This window comes from Neomonachus schauinslandi, chromosome 11 (assembly GCF_002201575.2).
Source record: "Neomonachus schauinslandi chromosome 11, ASM220157v2, whole genome shotgun sequence".
Classification (NCBI taxonomy): domain Eukaryota; kingdom Metazoa; phylum Chordata; class Mammalia; order Carnivora; family Phocidae; genus Neomonachus; species Neomonachus schauinslandi.
Window position 1 is genome coordinate 106,490,608 of NC_058413.1, and position 14,228 is coordinate 106,504,835.

The window sequence follows — 14,228 nt, forward strand, 5'->3', positions numbered from 1 at the left end:
TGGCAGAAACCCTTTTTAATTCACTGATGTTTGTGACAGCCCTTTCTTGGCTGTGATGCCGTCAGTCAGGTACATGTACTGCCTGGACTGCATCAGATGGCCCTACTCCTGGCCCTGAGGACTGTACTCCACAGTCTGGCCAGTGGGATCCCTCTCCTGCTGGCAGCCTCTAGATGGGGAAGGTAGTCAGCGGGGACAACGAAAGCACCCCTCTCTTTCCTCGTATCTCCCTCACCCATGGGAAACACCTGTTGTTTGCCAAATGGAGGTATGGTAGGCTGCTTCCGTTGGCTTCTCTTTCTTTTCCCCATTAGTAACTCTTTCTGGAACCTTCTCCTTCCACTCAGGAATTAGGCTACCTCGGCAAGCATTCATGGTGGGATGCGATACCCAGCCCCCAATCTCAGTCAGGGTGGACCCTCTTTCCCCAGCTGGGCTTCTGCAGAAAACTTGTCCTTTCTCTTTTTCTTGGAGGAGAGGAGAGGAATAATAACTGCACTATCTTCCTAGGCCAGTTCCTTGCTCTTCTAAGGATTGCCTTTCTTTCTTTCTTTCTTTCTTTTTTTTTTTTTTAAAGATTTCATTTATTTATTTGACAGAGAGAGAGACAGCGAGAGAGGGAACACAAGCAGGGGGAGTGGGAGAGGGAGAAGCAGGCTTCCCGCCGAGCAGGGAGCCCGATGCGGGGCTCGATCCCAGGACTCTGGGATCATGACCTGAGCTGAAGGCAGTCGTTTTAACCAACTGAGCCACCCAGGTGCCCCTAAAGATTGCCTTTCAAATTTGTTTCATTGCTTTGCTTCTCAATGGCAGTGACTCGAGTCCTTAAGTTCTGGCGGGAACGGCTACTCTTGGGGAACGTGGGAGCCTTAGGTCCCTGTTTGTCTTCAGCGTTGGTGCCTTGGCTGCAATCCAGAGGCGACTGGAGAAGTTCCAGGCAACACCTGATGACATGGGCATTTTGTCATTCTGTCCTCGCAAGAACGTGGGGCGGGGGAGGATCTCCATTTTATGAGGGAGGCTAGTTAGACCCACAGTGATGAGGTCCCTTGCCCCAAGTCTCACAGATAGACAATGGTAAGACCCTATGCAAGTTCTGTCAGACTCCAAATGCTTCCTCAGCAAATTTGTCATCCGTGCACCATGTTGCTATCCCCTTGACTGTGCGAGAGGTTAAGACGTGTTTACTTCTAACACGGTGCCCATGCACCAAGTAAGAACTGTGAGTTACGCTTTTTGCTCGGCGTCTTCCTTACAGGAACAGATTACCCACTGCGGTGAAATGGAAACACTCGTGCAGACTGCTGGATCTTCTGGCTCTCCTCCTCTGTGTTTTTCACCCAGAGCTTCCTTATTAGGGACGGCCTCCAGTTCCCGGTCCGCACCGTGAATGCTGATGTTAGTGGTGGCTTATGCCGGAAGCGGTGTCTAAAAGCTGCAGTTACTTTAAAATGCAATTTCACCGGGGGCACAGACAGCGTGCGCTTGTGTGTACGCATACAAGTGCATTCGCAGATGGTTTAAAAATGGTCTCCGTATGCTAATTTTGTTTTCTTCTTAGTTACAGGGATGCAGAAAGGAATTTCCACAACATCTCCAACAGATGCTCCTATGCAGACCATTCCAACAAAGAGGAAATTGAAGACGTCTCAGGAATTCTTCAGTGCGCTGCTAATGTACTCGGTATATTAACTATATATTAATATGGGTGAGAGAGGATGAGGGGAAGGTGGAAAGTAAGGTATAAGCATTTCATTTTCTACTAATGGGAGGTTTAGAGGGGAAGGCAAAGGAGGATGAAGACCTTGTCTTCAAGTGATTTGATTTCGACACTCCTGGAGATGTTTAAGTGCAAATTACATGCCTGCCATTTACTTGGAGGTTGAAAAACATAGTAATAAGAATACTCACATTCCAGGGAAACCTGGAATTGGTATGTTGGTATTAGCCTCCTGTGATCCATATTTTTCTGGCTCTTAACCTCGACTGAAGTTGGGGGTCTTCCTCTCCGAGCCCATGATTTCTAATATCTTATTATTTCTAATATTATTATCACTCTGTTACTTGTGAGAGGCCGTGGTTGGAGCGGAAGGGTGGCTCTCACGTCCTCCTAGTGGACTCAACAACTCAGACACAGTGAGGCAGGTCATCTACTGAGATCTTTGTCCCTGCGTGTGCGTGTGTCCATGTGGAAGATCCTAGTGGTTCATGACAGCAGGACTGTTGCTGGATGCTCCCAACAGGGCTAAGAGGTGATGTTATAAGCTGTACCGAATCATGCTGCCTTAAGGCACCGTGAGTGAGCTGTGCTGTCTTACTATCTGATGTTCTTGGTGTGTGATAGCTACGTTTTATTATATGCAAAGTAGATATCATTGCAGGGGTATTTTTTGCCCTAATGTCTTACATGGGTTTTTAGTTTAAAAAAAGAAGAAAAAGCTTTTTCAATTTTGGGGGGAATCCTCCCTTTTCCTTATTACTCAGATCTGTGGAATGTTGGTGGGGAACAACAAGTCTTGGTGACCGACTCTGTGTAGAACTCAGAATCCCCTTTCCCTCAGGGTCTGATGATGAAGACCCGGCAAACTTGTTTGCCTGATTTTCTTCTCCCCCTTAGAGTAAGTGCTCTCTTGGGAGACCTCGGGGTCCCTCCTACAAACAGATTCCAGGTGACCTCAAACCATGAGTCTAGGTTTTGCTAGTCCTAGTCCAGGTTTTTCTAAACATACCTGACTCCCAGAGGTAGATCTGGCTTTTACATTGGAGTCTTGATGACATCTACCCAGTGATAACATTTTCATCCTGGGCAAACAAAATGTTCTATTAAGAACTTGGACCTTTTGTGAGGGGTGGTTTGTCTATAATGTAAGCAAGGGAGTGATGGACAGTGAAAAGGAAGCCCAAGGATTTATTTACTTTAGTCTTACTACGACTGCAGGGATGTCCTGCTACCCCAGTAAACTTAATTATTGCAGAAGAGGAGGGATGAGAATAACTGGGGGCTGGGGTTTGGCATTACCCAAGAGCTTTTTACGGTTTTTTTATTTTCAAGAATTGTCCATCAGTTAAAAAAAAAAAAAAATAAGGTTGCCAACTTAGTCAAGTAAGGATAATTTGTTAAAGTGATCATGTTTTAATGCCACCATTTTATAAAAGAAGGGACCTTTTAACTCTCTCCAAAATAGGAAGGCCTAACCTCCAATAAAAGATGGGCATTTAAATGGAATGAATTTAGATTGATGACGAAAAAGAAAAAAACCCAGCTCCATCACTGACATTTATTGCTCTTGAGACATGGTGGGCTCAGATGATGCCCCACGAAGGGATGCATGAGAATCTTGGCAGAGGGATGTATACTATTTTGAAAAGTGGCTCTTACTCAGTTTGTAAATATTTCACTGCCCTTCACACCTCCTTGCCTTATGCTCCCCACCTTGCCAATGAGAGGGGGTGGGAAGTGTTCACGATAAATCTATGAGGATGCTAAAGGCATCTGCCCTGGCTTGCACATGGGTGTGCCCTGAGTCCCACAAACTCTAGGTCCGACTGTTGGGTGTGGTAACCACCAGGGGACGCTGTTGACCAAGCACAGCTTTGGTGCCTGTGGAGTTGCCTCAGTCGTGAGCGAGAAGAGCCTCAAGCAGTACCAACTGATGCTATTAGGGAAAGAGTGGTTTTAATAGACAAGAGAGATTAGATTTTTATTTATTTATTAGAGAACGAGAGAGAACATGAGCCAGAGGGAGAAGCAGACTCCCCGCTGAGCAGGGAGCCCGATGCGGGGCTCAATCCTGGGACTCCAGGATCATGACCTGAGCTGAGGCAGATGCTTAACCAACTGAGCCACCCAGGCGCCCTGAGAGGTTAGATTTTATTTTCCCCTTAGTACTAATGGGTTGTTCTTAAAATGTAAAAAGCATAATCTTGTAAAACTTAAATTTCTGAAGAATAAAACCAAATGTCTGCACTCTGTTGACCAGAGACTGGCATGGATCCCACAGGCAATGAGGTGCCTGAGTGTTATCTTTTCTCTTTTGAGTTCTGTCTTTTCATGACTCTTGCAATATAGACTGCCCAGGACAAAGGTAACAGCTTTACTGGTCAGAGCCAATGAAAGCTTTGTTTTCAACAAGTCACTGAACTATGATTGATCTCGGCTTGCTCAGATTTCCTCTTGTTAAGTGACATTTAAATTCTCCTGCGCAATCATTTATGAGAATGCAAGAATCAATCAACTCCATGAACAGAAGAGCAGGACATGAGAGAGGAAGCCATCGTTTGAGTGAGGGAGTTTGGCCTGGGAATAGAGAGTCTCAGCCAGGGTCAGAGAATCCTTCTAGGTGGGTACAGAGGGTGATTTCCCAACCGTATGATTTACATTCATTGCCTTTGGGGAGCATGGTTAGAAGATGGGTGTCTTGGGATGGGGGAATACATACATCTCTCGTCTTCGTAACAAGGAGGTTGTGGTAGAGACGAGAAATGTGTGTGTTCACTCATCTGTATGTTACTTACACTTCACTTACTATCCAGAAAGATTGAAAGTCCTTACGTCCAAAAATAGGACTAGCAAAGCAAATTTTTCTTCTTTCAAAATGATCATATCTATCAGCTTAGTGTGTATTCCTCTAGAGGCTGGCTTTTTAGGTTGCAGAGAGTGGGAGAAATCTTGCTGCAGAAAACCAGCTTGGCCTCTGCCCTGTATTTGCTCTGTGGCTTCCTCCCTAGGACTCCCTGGAAACATGTGCATCATGGAGTGGTTCATGCCCCTGCTATAGTAACGGGACAGAATCGTTTCCCAATCAACATTTTGCCATTTATTTCTCTCTCTCTCTCTTTTTTTTTTGGCTTAGAAACTGGTTGTTGCTATTTTTTTGCCTCATCATTTACAAATTAGGGATATTAAGTACAGACTGCTCAGAGTCCTGTATTTGCCTCATTTTGGCTGGTGCTCTGGACGTCCCTGTGGTAATGCGGGACTATACTCCAAAGAGGCTTTTAAACTCTGGGAAAGGCCATACAGAGAAATATAGCTGTGAACTCTGCCCTCCCTGCTGGAGGCTTTCTGTGTGAAATTTACTGCTTTATTTGGAATATATCTTCTGCTCACCAAAATGATCTAATTTTAGTTGCCTGAAAAATTATGGCTTTTCCAGTCGTAATCTGCAAAGCCCATTTTTAGCTCCAATTAAAAGTTGTAAAATGTATTTATATTCTTAGGTGTGACATTGAGTATTTTCTTGGATATCAAAATGCTTGAATGGTACGAAGGAGTATCTATGAGAAAGCGTTAAAGGATCAATATCGTGATCCATGTTTGTTGCTAAAGTGTTAGCACCTGGCCCTGTGGCTTAGGTGATACTGGGGGACAGAGATGGAGGAGAGAGAGTTAAGGGAGAAGGACAGTAAATTGCATAGCTTCCTTACATAATGCAATGCCAAATAAATGAAGGTTTTGGCTATTTCAGTTATTTGTTTTCTTCTGGCTTTTTCTTATCAACCCAGGCAGAGTCTAGGACATTCAGGATAAGCCTGACAATAGAAGGATGGATACCAAACTACTTTCATGCGCTCAATTGTTTCCTTGCAACAAAGTAACCCTCTCTGTTCAGAAGGGCATCAATGATGTGTCTCCCTAAATAGGCAAGGTGAAAAGGCCTTAATCAACTCAGAGCAGTGCCTTCCCCAGCCTCCTTTTAGCCTTGGAGATAGAAAAAAAAAGATGTTAACGTGGCCTTAAGTTTGGTCCTGTACTCTGGTGGGGCTGTTTCAGTCCTGGCCAGTTTGCCTTCTGTTGAAGGGGTTGTGGGTGTGGCATTTGGAGAGTGTCTGCTGCTATAGGACGGAGGAGATGATGTAGGAAAAAGGTCCTTGCACAGTAGGATAGAAATCAGAACTGAGCGCTCTGGGTAATTCACTTACTGGGGAACGGAGAGCAAACTCGGGGTTGCTGTTTGAGTAACAGCATTTATTTAGCAAGTATTCACAAAGTATAGTTGTCTGCTACTTTTGCTAAGTGCATTTTCTCTCCAAATACTCACAAGAACATGAACGGTGAAAGAATATTCATCCAACCTTTCTCTCTTTTAAAGGTCCTCTGGGAGAGTAGGGCTTTATTGTCTCCAAAGAAACCTTAGCACGTCTTAAGTCAGAATCGGGACTGATGTCATGGGGATATTTGTTGGGAAAGTGCTAATGAGGAGGATGGAGGATCTGGCCTTTGGGGTTAGACCTCACGGCCTCTTCCTGGCATCAGGGACTCTGAAATGCTCTGAATGCAGAGCTCTCTATCACGTGCCGCCCATTCCAGAATCATTAGCGGTTATAGAGCTTTTTGGTTTTTATAAGCAATAATTTGTTGTTTATAGGTTAACTTGTATGTGCTTTTTGGTTTATATTATGATTTGGAATGTGCATTTAGCAGCCTTCTAAATGATCATAAAACTGTGAAGGATTAGTTAGCCTTACTTAGGGTTAAGATTACCTTGGGGGTTTTCTTGGAATAACTCCTACACATACTCCAATTCACTAAACAATTACACGATTAATGTATTTAGAGTCTTGGAGAATGAGTTGGTGCGATAACCACCTCACATTTTCATTGATGAATTAAGATCAATAGCAACAGATACATTCTACTAATATAATTCTTGTTACTGTAACTTGGTGACTGATAATTTTTCTCTTTTACTGAAAGTAAATCATGTCAGTATGTTTATGAAATGGATTAGAGTTAAGGTGTTTGGAGGAGACTTGATTTATTAATTGATTTAATAATGGTATTATAGTATACTAGTGGTTCAGAGTAAAAATGAGCCAGACTATTTGGGTTGAATTTGCAGCTTAGCTACTTAGTGGCTGTATGGATTGGAACAAGTTGCTTAATCTTTCCCATACTTTACATTTCTCATTTTGTAAGATGGCTATAATATAACTCCTTACCTCCTACAGTTGTTAGGAAGACGAAATTTAATTTATATAAAGTACTTAAGGCAGCCCGAGAACTAACAAATGCTACACAAGTGTTTGCTGTTAGTATTGGATATTCACAGAATAAAGTTTGCATCAGCCCTGGGAGGTCCACGTTGCTCACTTTTGTGGGTGAGGAAGTGGATATTTTGTGATGTTAAATTGTTAGGTTTCCTCGTCAGCCATGAGGAGGCCCAGAGGGAGGATTTAAACCCAGGTCAGTCTGATTGCAAACCTCTTGTTCTTTCCAGTGGTTTATGCAGCCTTCCAGAGTCATCGGACTGAGACTGCACTTTCTATCACTTCTCTCTTGCTAATTGCACAAGTCTTTCTGGGTCTGTGAACTGTGCATATTTTACTTAGTTCATTACTGTTCGAACGTGTACCTGGGATATTTGCTTGTATGTGACGAGTAGTATCCAAAACTTTTCTCATTGGTACTGAGGAGAGGGCAGTTTTTTCATAATTTGGATCTTTTTCAGTTTAGAAATAGTATTTTCCTTTAGATTTCACATGTTGACATGCAAATGAGGGGTGATGTGTTTGTCCTTATGACACGAACAGGGTTTCGGTTATGCTGTCGTAAACAGTATGCCAGTTCCGTTGGCTGAGATTTCAAGCTGATCTTGGTATTTAGGTGGCTTAATATGTTAGACCTCACTGGTGGGGTACAAAGCCTCTAAAAGGTTGTATTTCTTACGCCATTTTTTTTTTTTAATGGCTGTTGCCTATTAAAGTTTAGGAACACTGTCACAGTATCTCATTAGGAAAGTTGTTACAGTATCTTATTTAATAACATGAATTAATAACAATTTAATTCCTAATCAAGGTCTTGAGGAGCAGGTCCATGTAAATTGGAACAAACTTCTGTTTTCTGCTCTCTGCTTGCATACTTGGCCCGAAGTGATTAGATAGGGCAGGTAGGTCTGAGAAGGAATGAGACCGCTCGGGGCGCTGGGGGGGGACCCACACTGGCTCCAATATGTGTAAAATTAATAAAAATGGAAACTTCACTTGTGCAGATCAGTTTTAGAAGATGGAAGTGTATTGAACAGAGATGTGAAGTGCTTTCTCTCCTCCGATAGATAATCTTTTTTATTTTAGGAGCATTTTCTTCTGAATCTATGACCAGCCTTTTCCCATTGGTCCTGCTGGATTTCTCCACACTTAGCTTCTACTCCTTACTAGAAAATCATGACCGTCATTTTTGTTCCTTTTTTTTGGTCTTCTTTGTTTATCTCTATTGCATTGTCTCCCTGCCACTACCAACTTTGTCTGGAACTTTGCATGGGAGGGGAACTTCTCACATCCTAAATTCCTCAGACTGTTGTTCTCTTTGCTGAATTTTTTAGTAGGTGGTTTTTGTTTTCCCTTTAAATTTTTAAAAAATTTCAGTATAGTTTTAGATTTATAGAAAAGTTGTGAAGATAGCTTATAAAGTTCTCATATATCCCATATTCCTTTCTTCTATTATTGATACCTTACATTACGATGGTACTTTGGTCCCAGTTAATGAATCCAGTATTCCTACATTATTACTGACTAAATTCCATGCTTTATTCAGATATCCTTGGTTTTTTTTTTTTTTACCTGTTTTCTGTTCCAGGATCCCACTCAAGATTCTGTATTACACTTACTTGTCATATCTCCTTAGACTCCTCTTGTCTGGGACACTTGCTCAGATTTTCCTTGTTTTTGATGATCTTGATGGTTTTGAGGAGTACTGGTCAGGTCTTGGAGTTGTCTGCTCTGTGCTTTGACGTGTGTGTGTGTGTGTGTGTTGAACGTTTTCTCACTTTACTATAAGATGCTCCAGGCTCATCTTGTGTATTTTCTGCTCCAGCCCTGGAATCAGCTGCTTATCCAAGGAGTCCTGGTTCCTTTTATTGGAGAATCGGTGTTAGAAACCAAAATCTGGGTGCTAGGAGTACTATTGCTCTTGGGGTATTCTTGTTTCCAAGCCCTCTCAGCTGACAGAGCAGAGAAATATGTATATGTATAAAACTCACGTATATATGCCTACCAGTAAATATTTCTGTATGTGTTCCTCTGTATCTGTCTTATGCTAAATGTGTGTCCGTAGTGATCCAACCATAGGGATCCTTCTAATCTTTTCCCCTTGCTTGTCTGTAACCTCTACTACACCGGTGGCAAACTTGGCTCTTGTTAGCCATCCCATCAGTCTACTTAATAGTTGGATTGCAGTGTGCATGTAGAGTTGTTTCAGACTTGTTAATATGTATGCCCATGGGAAAAGATTTTCTCAACCAGAGTATAGGGTTCATGTCCATTTTTGGGGTATGAAGTTACGTATGGAGTTCCAGAGACTCCTCTCATTTTCAGTGTTACTTAGGTCAGTGCCTTTCTCCTCTACCGCCTCCAGTGAGGTGTTTTTCATCCGTGTATAATACAGTCACATTCTTTTATCATATCCTTAATTCTGTCCCATGATTCTGTGTATCCTAAAATATATATAAATTTATATAGCAACATATAACATAGAAATGTATTTATATAAATATAAAATATATATATTTAATTTGCATACATTAAGGTTTATTTTTTGTGTTGGAAAATCCTGAGTATTGGTAAATGCATAGTGTCATGTATCTACCGTTACAGTATCATATGGAATACTTGAACTGTCCTAAAAAAAAAAAAAAATCCCCTGTGCTTCACCCATTCAACCCTGCCCTCCTCTTTGCATCAAACTCCTGGCAAATACAGATCTGTTTGTTTCTCTGTAGTTTTCTTTTTCAGAATGTCCTATAAATATTTAACCTTTTTACATTGGCTTTTTCTTTTTTTTGCTTAGCAGTAGGCATTTAGGATTAATACACAACTTTATGTGGCTTGATAGTCGATTCCTTTTTGATCTCTGAATAGTATTTCATCATACATATACACCACAGTTGGCTTATCCATTCATCTTTTGAAGACAGCTTGGTGGCTTCTGTTTTTGGCCATTATGAATAAACCTGCTGTAAACATTCAACTGCGTTTTTATGTAGACTGAAGTTTTCAAATTCGTTAGGTCAATATCCAAGAGTATGATTGCTACACTTTATTAGCTTTGTAAGGAACTACTAAGATGTCTTCCAAAGTGGCTGCCATTTGTTGCTCATCCTATCCAGAAATTGGTATTGCCAGGTTTTGTTTTGTTTTAAAATTATATAATCCTAATTGATGTGCCTTTTCCCTTGAAATTTTAATAAACAAGGCCTGCTGTCTTACAATTTCAACATATACAAAGGAGAGTTAAGAGTTTTGTTTTCCTGTTTTGTCATCCATTTTCAAGATCTTGTGACTGAATGGACACACTGCTTGAAAAATTTGGGTATAAATTTAAGTGACATCACTTGTAATCCTATTTGTTGGAAGTGTTAAAAATTGGAGATGCCCACAAACAGTCTTAACATCTTTTGTGCCCGCAGCCCCCAGAGGGCTGTAGTTTGAATTCGTTTCAACACTATCCGTGGCCAGTGAGTAATTCACTTAACTAAACCTCCTATTCCTCAGGTCATTCTCACAAGCACGTTTCTCAAATCTCTTAAACAATCTCCTATTACTCTTCTCAGGAGATAGTACACTTGCATTTAATATCTGCAACATTCCTAACATGCGAACAAGTTTGGTGTGAATTAGAGCAGAAGAAATGGACGCGCAGATAGGTCAGGCTGCTCGCAGAGGGTCACCCTGTTAGCGTGTGGGGAGGGCAGCAAGATTGTGAGGCTCCCATGTGAGAGTCTGTGGCATTGTTGACGGACCCCTCCACTGCCTATGTCAGAAAACAGTAATGGCCATTTTTGCTTTTCCCCTGAGTTAGAAAGAAGCTTATTCTTTCCTTACTGTGTGAGAAAGAGGAGTGTGAGCCCAGAGCATTGCCTATGTCAGACTCGGAGCCCATTTTTGTTGCCATCCTTGGACCCATTTCACAGTGATTTGGCACAGTTCCTTTTTTAATCTAAATACTGTGTTTGGAGCCTTTTCACTCAAATGAACACACCACCTCCCCTTCTGCCTTCACTTTTTCCTTTTTATGTGATGACTTTTATTCATCAGATTAATCACTTCTACCTGGAGGTCTACTTTTTTTTTTTAATTTAGTACCTTATGTTCTGTTTTCATTGCGCTCTGCCATAATACATTTTAATATGCCGTTTAATATCCTGAAAATTAATGAAAATTAAGATTAGAGTTAAATTCAAACATCCTAGGTTCTGTAGGTAAGTTGTCATTCTTATTGCCTTGAGTTCAGATCTTGCGTCCATTTTAAATGTTCTTGACAATATTTCTATGAGCTATTTAAATTAATTTGGTGAGTAGAGTTTTATGAGTCACAATAAAAATGTTACTCAAATTAAGGCTTTTTATGTATGGTACATTCCTTTTATTATCTCACTGTTAGTCTATTTTTAAAAAGCGAAAGTATTAGTCTCTCTTGATTTGTTTTTCATGAGCCTGCTCAAAGATGCCCATATGTTTTATTTTCGATGTGGGGATCTAGGGAGGATTCTGGATCATGGAGGATTTTTATAGGTACTTTAGAGTCCTTTTTGCCTATTTCTGTTCCCCCAATGATAGGTCGAGTGCTATGAGATCAATTTCCAATGTAGCATGACTGAGCCCCAAATTCCAGTTTCTGGCCTATCCTGTTTTTTTCCTATATTTCGACCAACTCTGGTCTTAGCTTTGAAATGAGAAATGGTAATTTTCCCGAGTGGAGAGAGAAGATGTAGACCTGGAAATACTAGCCCCCTGTGATATAAATGAATTTTACTTAGCCCTTGTGGGCAGCATGGACACTGTTGGCCACCAGATCTACCATCCAGATCTGGCTGGGGTAGGTCCTTGGGGGAGGAATGGCTGGGGACTGGAGGATTGGGCTGCACTTACCACATTGAACATGGGAGTCAGAAGAACCACAGTGGTGAGTCGCAATCACGGATGGTATAGCGAGGGTAGAGCATTACTTGAGGTAAGGGAAGTGAGTGACAGATGCAAAAAGAAACCAACAGAGCCCTAATAGCAGTCAGCTGAAGAAAAAGCAGACGTGATGTTCATAAGCAAGGGCGCTGAGGTAATTCCTGACTCCTACACACTGGCCAAGATTGAACATTGTCCAGAGCTAATGAGGAAAAAAAGGGGAAAAGCCAAATCTGAAAGTACCTATTTTTATTTTAACATTTACGAATTTATGGTTTTGTCTTTGCTAGGGAGATGTGTTTTGCATTATTGATTTGAATCCTAATCCCAGAAGTAATTATTTCTACTCCAGAGTCTAAAACAGTGGATTCCGCCAGTGGGTACGGTAGGATCATCTGGAGACATTAACTAAAAACCACAAACACAAAAAACCAAAAACACAACAAAGAAACCAGCCTGTGGACACTATATACTCTGTAAATACCAGATACTCTGATTCATCTAGGATGGGGACCAGGCATTTGTATGTTTAAAAATAAGCTCCCCAGAGAGTTCTGGTGTGCGGGCATGTCTTGATCCTTTAATTCCAAGGCTAACCCTGCTCTTGGGCAAGTGTGCTTATTAGGACACTTCGTTGAATTCCTAGGGAATTTGATACCCAGTTAATTTCTGCTAGCCGAGGTTCTAGAATCTGGGTTTCTCTTTCTGTCTTCTTTCTGAGAGTGGTTGCTGCCTTGTACACCACTCAGTTCTTTTCACTTATTCTATTTCTCTTCAGGATTTTCAATTCTGCTTCTGAACAGGAACAGGGGCCCTGCTTCCATTCTCTATCCTTTGTCTTCCAGATAAAGGTTTAATGCCTCCTACTAGATGCTCTCTGCTCCAGTAAAGCTTGCTTTCTTTTTTCCCTCTTTATCTCTTTGCTAGATCTCTCTGATGCTGAGGACTGCTGGCTTCCACTGCCCCATTTTGTAGCATACATCGATGATACCATATTTTTTTTTTTTTTCCCCCGATTGTTCTGTCTCTGCATCAATGGGCATATGAGTTAAGGGTCACTTCTCCCTCTCTTCATCCTACATCATGAGCTTTGCAAAGACGCGTGGTAGGTTGTTCATCCAGTGTCAGATATTGTAGGTTTGGTAAAATGCTGGCTTTAGTAACCTTTTCCTCCCCCATCATACTAGCACCAGAAATCCTAATAATTGCCAGAGGACAGAGTTGGCCTAGGGGGAGATAAAGTGGGCAGGAGAATGAGTTCGCAGCTGCAGTGGGAAGCAGAAGTTTATTCTTGTCTGCAAGCTTTCATAGAGCAGAGTCACTGTAGGATCTTTTCGAAGGAGAGACCAGGAGGGATTTCAGCCCCAGAACAAGCAGAGCAGTGACAAATGATCCTGATTCTTAGGAGTTACTGTGCCAAGTGACTGGTGCCCAGAAACATTTTGACTAAAGATACCCCTGATTGCCATCAATTTTTGACTTTTAATTCTGTTGCTCCTGAGTCTGTGTACTTCCTGCGATGTCTGCCACCTTTTACTTCTCTGTGCACATCTGGTACTTCACACTGTTCTTCATTTATCTGTTTGTGTGTTTGTGTTCACACCCTCTCTTCATTATTCTGATTCTTGGTCCTACATATTAACCAAAAGGAACAGTGCAAACCTGCCAAGCATTTAAAAATTGGCTTCTCTTAATTTGTCATTATTTTCTGCTTTCGTGTCCTATTTAAGCTTATTGTTTTAGATGGCAAATTAATCAGGAGACTAACTTGTTGCAAATCTGTAAAAGTTGTTTAAGGTTCTCCATGATCATTGGGATTTGAGCTGGGCTACACTGTATTGTTGTTGAACTACAGGGAAATGTTTACTAATCCAGAGATGTGTATATAACATTGTAGGGAATGTTTGTCTTATGCAAGAGTTTGCAAGTATTTTGTTGCATTAATGCGAATATTTAGGTACCGTTCTAGGCGCTGGTGATCAGGGAGGAAAACGAAGTGGGGAGACAGACTGCAGAAACACACAAATAACAAAGACAGCACCTTCAGAGTGATATGTGCTGTGGAGAGAAATAAGACCATCGGATGTACAAGAGGGTGGGAAGAGTTTAAATAATTAATATGTTCATAATAATTTTTAATTCATTTAAATAATTATAATGGAATTTCTATGTGACTAGAGTGTTTCAATGGTATTTCTGGATTCAAAGTTTCAGGAATGAACTTTTTTTTTTTTTAATCCTTTGCCCTAAGGTTCAGGAGGTTGATGAAAGTTCAGGTTTCTCCACTAATGTCTCAGTAGCCATCACCTCCAGAAGGAGGCGGTGATGCTGTG

General features: G+C 41.4%; 1 protein-coding gene across 1 annotated transcript in view; it reads left to right on the forward strand.

Moving 5' to 3' along the window:
- Positions 1–14,228, forward strand: part of GUCY1A2 (guanylate cyclase 1 soluble subunit alpha 2) — a 306,446-nt gene that overhangs the window by 38,455 nt on the left and 253,763 nt on the right. The window contains exon 4 of the mRNA XM_021696606.2: positions 1,562–1,683. Within this exon, the coding sequence (XP_021552281.2) occupies positions 1,562–1,683 (122 nt within the window). The remainder of the gene's footprint in view (positions 1–1,561; positions 1,684–14,228) is intronic.